Source organism: Cryptomeria japonica, chromosome 7, assembly GCF_030272615.1.
Source record: "Cryptomeria japonica chromosome 7, Sugi_1.0, whole genome shotgun sequence".
NCBI lineage: Eukaryota > Viridiplantae > Streptophyta > Pinopsida > Cupressales > Cupressaceae > Cryptomeria > Cryptomeria japonica.
Window position 1 is genome coordinate 217,075,585 of NC_081411.1, and position 4,928 is coordinate 217,080,512.

At 38.2% G+C, this 4,928-nt stretch overlaps 1 protein-coding gene and 1 non-coding gene across 2 annotated transcripts; both read left to right on the top strand.

The window, feature by feature from the left end:
- Nucleotides 1-706: 706 nt before the first annotated feature.
- On the top strand, nt 707-778 carry TRNAT-UGU (transfer RNA threonine (anticodon UGU)). The gene has a single exon. It is a non-coding gene; the product is annotated as a tRNA-Thr (tRNA).
- Nucleotides 732-3,676, top strand: LOC131074349 (pentatricopeptide repeat-containing protein At3g26782, mitochondrial). Its single transcript, XM_058010948.2, has one exon. It carries the CDS (start codon nt 913-915, stop codon nt 3,619-3,621), a length of 2,709 nt encoding a protein of 902 aa, XP_057866931.2. The 5' UTR covers nt 732-912; the 3' UTR covers nt 3,622-3,676.
- The last annotated feature ends 1,252 nt before the right edge of the window (nt 3,677-4,928 follow it).

The window sequence follows — 4,928 nt, forward strand, 5'->3', positions numbered from 1 at the left end:
CAACGTACACTATCAAACCTCAAAGCTAAGAACCACATTTGAAGATGCATCTTATGGAACACCTTGGAACAAGCTTAATGGGATACTTGAGTAGGTGAACCATTACTGTCCACCTTCAACTCCAACAACAATTGCAAAGTCACAAAAGGTTAAGGTCATTTATAATGAGCAAAAACCGTCAACAAACATGACACTTTAACATACATATAATATATGTGCAAAAAAGTAATACGAAATCTTGTTTTAATAAGAAATAGTGTAACATCAAAAAAGTGCAAACTAATATTAATAAAATCAAAATCAAACCCTAACAAAACCCACCCCATTAAAATATTATAATACAAAAAAAAAAAATAGACAAATATTATAAAGTATAATTGTTTACAAATACAAAGAATAATCACTTTCTTGATACTATTGTTCAATAGTAGCAATTAATAACTTGATTTGTTTCTTCATTTCTGAATTAGATTGTCTATTAGTTTGATGAAAAACTAATATACAATAGAAATTAAGAACCAAATCTAATTATATGTTATGAAAATCTGATATCATTAAAAGAATTAATAATATTTGAAGAATTCAATCGTTGGAGCTATAAGGATGTCAAAACCGGAATAGTGGAGTAATTAGGACAAAGGAAGAAATGCGTAACTTTGGCGAGATACTTGAAGAGTAAATTTAATATATCGAAAATTCGTCATCTGCCTTCATAGCTCAGTGGTAGAGCGTCAGTCTTGTAAACTGAAGGTCCGTAGTTCGATCCTGCGTGGAGGCATCATTTTTTATTTTGGGAATTTATTTTCCGTTATATCCTGCTTCAGGATGGAAGTGGGCAATATACTGGTGGGTACTGGACCATCAAAGCCGTATTTGGATAGCTTAAGCAATGCAAAAGTTTAAGAACTCGACATGTCATGTGTTCCTATTATTACAAAATTTTCCCCCACTTTACGCATTCCTTCGGCAATGGCAAAAAACAGTGTATGTGGGGAAAGTTTTTACTCTTCTTTGTTGCAGCAATGTACCAATAAATATGCATTGGAGGAAGTTCACGCTCACATGTTTAAAACTGGTTTCAATCATAATATCATTCTAGAAACGAAACTACTTCAAATGTGTACTTTTTTGGGTGTTATGGATTATGGTCGCCAGGTGTTTGACAGAATTTCCGAAACAAATGTTCTCTTGTGGAATGTAATAATCAGGGGGTATGCGATCAATGGTCCCGTTGATGAGGCAATTACACTTTATAAAGAAATGAGAGAGCGGGGTTTTTGGCCAGACAAGTATACGTTTCCAGTGGTATTGAAGGCTTGTGCCAGCTTTTCGGCTTTGAGAGAGGGAAAGAGGGTTCATGGTAACATAGTCAAGACTGGTTTCGAAGGTGATGTATTTGTTGGAGCTGGACTGCTAGATATGTATGCAAAATGTGGGTGTATAGAGAATGCGTTCCAAGTGTTTAACAAAATGCATGATCGAGATACAGTGTCGTGGAGTGCAATGATTGCTGGATATGTGCAGAATGGGTATGGTAAGGAGGCATTGACGATTTTTTGTAGAATGCAGTCTGAAGCTGTGGCAGCAGACTCTGCAAGTGTTATGAGTGTACTTCCCGCATGTGCCCAATTGGGAGCTCTGCAAGAAGGTGAATCGATCCATGCATATGTAATTAAAGCTGGATTTGAGCAGCATATTCCTGTAGGAACTGCACTCTTAAATATGTATGCTAAATGTGAGAACATTGATAGTGCATGTCAATTGTTTGAAACAATGGCGGAAAGAAATGAGATTTCATGGAATGCAATGATTGATGGTTATGTTAAGAATGGACTTGCTAATAAGGCCTTGGAATTGTTTTGCCATATGCAAATTGTAGGCCTCAAGTTGAACACTGTTACCATTTCGAGTACACTAGTAGCATGTGCTGGATTAGGAGCTTTTCAACAAGGCAAGTCAATTCATGCTTTCGTGATTCGAAATGAGGTTATGTTAGATGGTTCGGTTGGTAATTCCCTAGTAGTTATGTATGCTAGGTGTGGGAGTATAGGAATTGGGCGGCTGTTATTTGACAAAATGTCTGGAAGAGATGTGATCTCATGGAATGCAATGATTGGTGGGTATGCCCAGAATGGACATGCCATGGAGGCGTTGATTCTCTTTAAAAAATTGCTAGTGACAGATGTGAAACCAAATTCAATTACCATAGTAAGTATGCTACCAGCGTGTGCTGATTTAGAAAACCTACAACAGGGCAAGGGGAGCCATGCGTACATAGTAAAGAGCGGATTTGAAACTAATACTACTGTAATGACTTCCCTTGTGGCAATGTATGCCAAGTGTGGTGAGCCAGAGACAGCACAACAATTGTTTGACAAAATATCTGTGAGAGATCTGGTTTCCTGGAATGCCATGATTGGAGCTTATGCACAAAATGGGCATGGCAATCAGGCCTTGGGGTTGTTTCATCAAATGCAACTAGAAGGTGCGATGCCTAATGCAGTAACCATGACATGCGTGCTACCAGCATATGCACATATTGGAGCTCTACAGCAGGGCAAGATGATCCATGCTTACATAATTAGAAATGGATTTGATTCAGATGTTTATGTGGGAACTGCAATCGTAGATATGTATTCCAAATGTGGACGTATAAACACTGCACGCGTATTGTTTGATAAGATGTGCCAAAGAAACGTGGTTTCATGGAGTGCAATGATTGCGGGATATGGGATGAATGGACATGAAAAAGTTGCTCTAGAACTATTTTTCCAAATGTTAGAGGCAGGCACGAAACCTACGCATGTTACTTTTGTTTCTGTTTTGTCTGCATGCAGTCATGCTGGCTTGTTGGAAGAAGGTTGGAAGTTATTTGATTCCATGACTCGGGATTATAGCATTACACCTAAGGAAGAGCACTATGCATGCATGGTTGACCTTCTTGGACGTGCAGGCCATTTGGATCAGGCACAAAACTTCATTGAAAAGATGCCAATAAAACCTTCTCCTGGCATATGGGGAACCTTGCTTGGTGCCTGCAGAATTCACCACAATATTGAGCTAGCAAAATGCATTGCAGACCGCCTATTTGACTTGAAACCTACTAATGCTGGATATTATGTATTACTTTCAAATATTTATGCTGCAGCAGGTAGGTGGGATGATATAGTTAACGTAAGACAATTGATGAAAGACAGAGATCTGAAAAAGACACCTGGGTGCAGTTGGATTGAAACGAATAACAGGGTTCATTCATTCCTAGTCGGAGATAGATCTCACCCTCAATCTGAAAACATATATTCATTACTGGAAAGTATGTTTAAGAAGATGAAAGAGATGGGATATGTGCCTAATACAGATTTTGTGCTACATGATGTAGAGGAAGAATTGAAGGAAGATCTGCTCTCATGTCACAGTGAAAAACTAGCTATTGCTTTTGGGCTTCTGAACACAAGACCTGGAACCCCTATATGTATCACAAAAAACCTTCGTGTTTGTATTGACTGCCATACTGCCACTAAGTTTATCACCAAGATTGTTGGTCGAGAAATTATCATGAGAGATGCAAACCGTTTCCATCATGTCAAGGATGGACTGTGTTCCTGCAGTGACTATTGGTGATGTTCATGACATTAGGTGTACATTAAGTGTACAAAAAGTATGGAGATTAAAGGTACTCGGTGGTCGGTGATTGTGTGATGAATCAATTTTCTTCCAAACCCTTTTTGTTTTAGCCTGTTGTTTTCTGTCTTTTCTGGCTCTTCAGATGGAGTATTGGCACATATATTCTTTTGGAGATGCACTCGAAGCTGCGGCTCATACTAACTAGTACGTGCTTTCAACCTGGCTGCAGGGTTTGAATCTTCATAATATTAGACCTTGGTGTAAAATTTTGCAGCTGTAGCTGCACAACACAAAATAGATTAGTTAGAAAAAAAGAAACAAACTTGCAGATCTAATGCACAGAAGATAAAAATACAGAGCAGCTAAGAAAGGAAATTGTATTAACCATATTACCAATTACATTATGCAAATGCATATTTATACAAATAATATCCACCACATGAAATATGAAATTAGCGGTGAAAGAGGCGGAGAAAGCAAGATTAACTTGTTGTACGCATTAGTTAGCTTACTAACATGCTGTTTGCATGAATTACAAATTAATTACTCTGGGAGAGAACATAGGAGATCTGTTATTCACGGAGAGAACAAATAAAGGATCATGCAAGCTGATAGTAAACTGACATGCAAACTAGCGCTAACACCCCCCCTTAGGTCTAATTAAGGAGACAAAAAAGATGAAAGAAAAGAGGAAAGAGGGAAAACCCAGTGGGAACAAAACCCCCTCTCAAAATGGATGTTAACTTTGCATGAAACCTATGTTACAGTGTTCTTCACTTAAGAAGATTTCACAGAAAGTGAAAATGAAAAGATATGTGGCATGGAAGGACCAAGTATCCCCAACAATATGGAGTCAATGGTAGATGCTCAAATGCTCGAAACTGGATGCGAAAGATGGTCCATGATCATCGAACAACATTCCTCCCCTTAGGAAGAAACAAAACCAAAGATGTATGAATGGAGTCTCCCAAATCAGGAAGAAATCTCAATATATATGTCTTTGAAAAACGATGTAGATCATAGTCCAAAGGCAACGATGATCCCTCCAATTTCTGCTTAAATGTCTCTAAGCCAATGCTAAAGTGTGACAAATGTTGATAAGATAAATCAAGTACCACAAAAGATTCAAGTACAACATGGATGTATGGTGATAGCTGGACCAATGCGAATCAGGTACTGCCACAATAGAAGCAAATATAGGCAAAGAGAGAGCAAGAGAGTTTGAAGATGAGCCCATGACATCAGAAGAAGACGAATCAACTCCATGAGAACTATTAGAAAAGAGGATATGAAGATCCTCAATG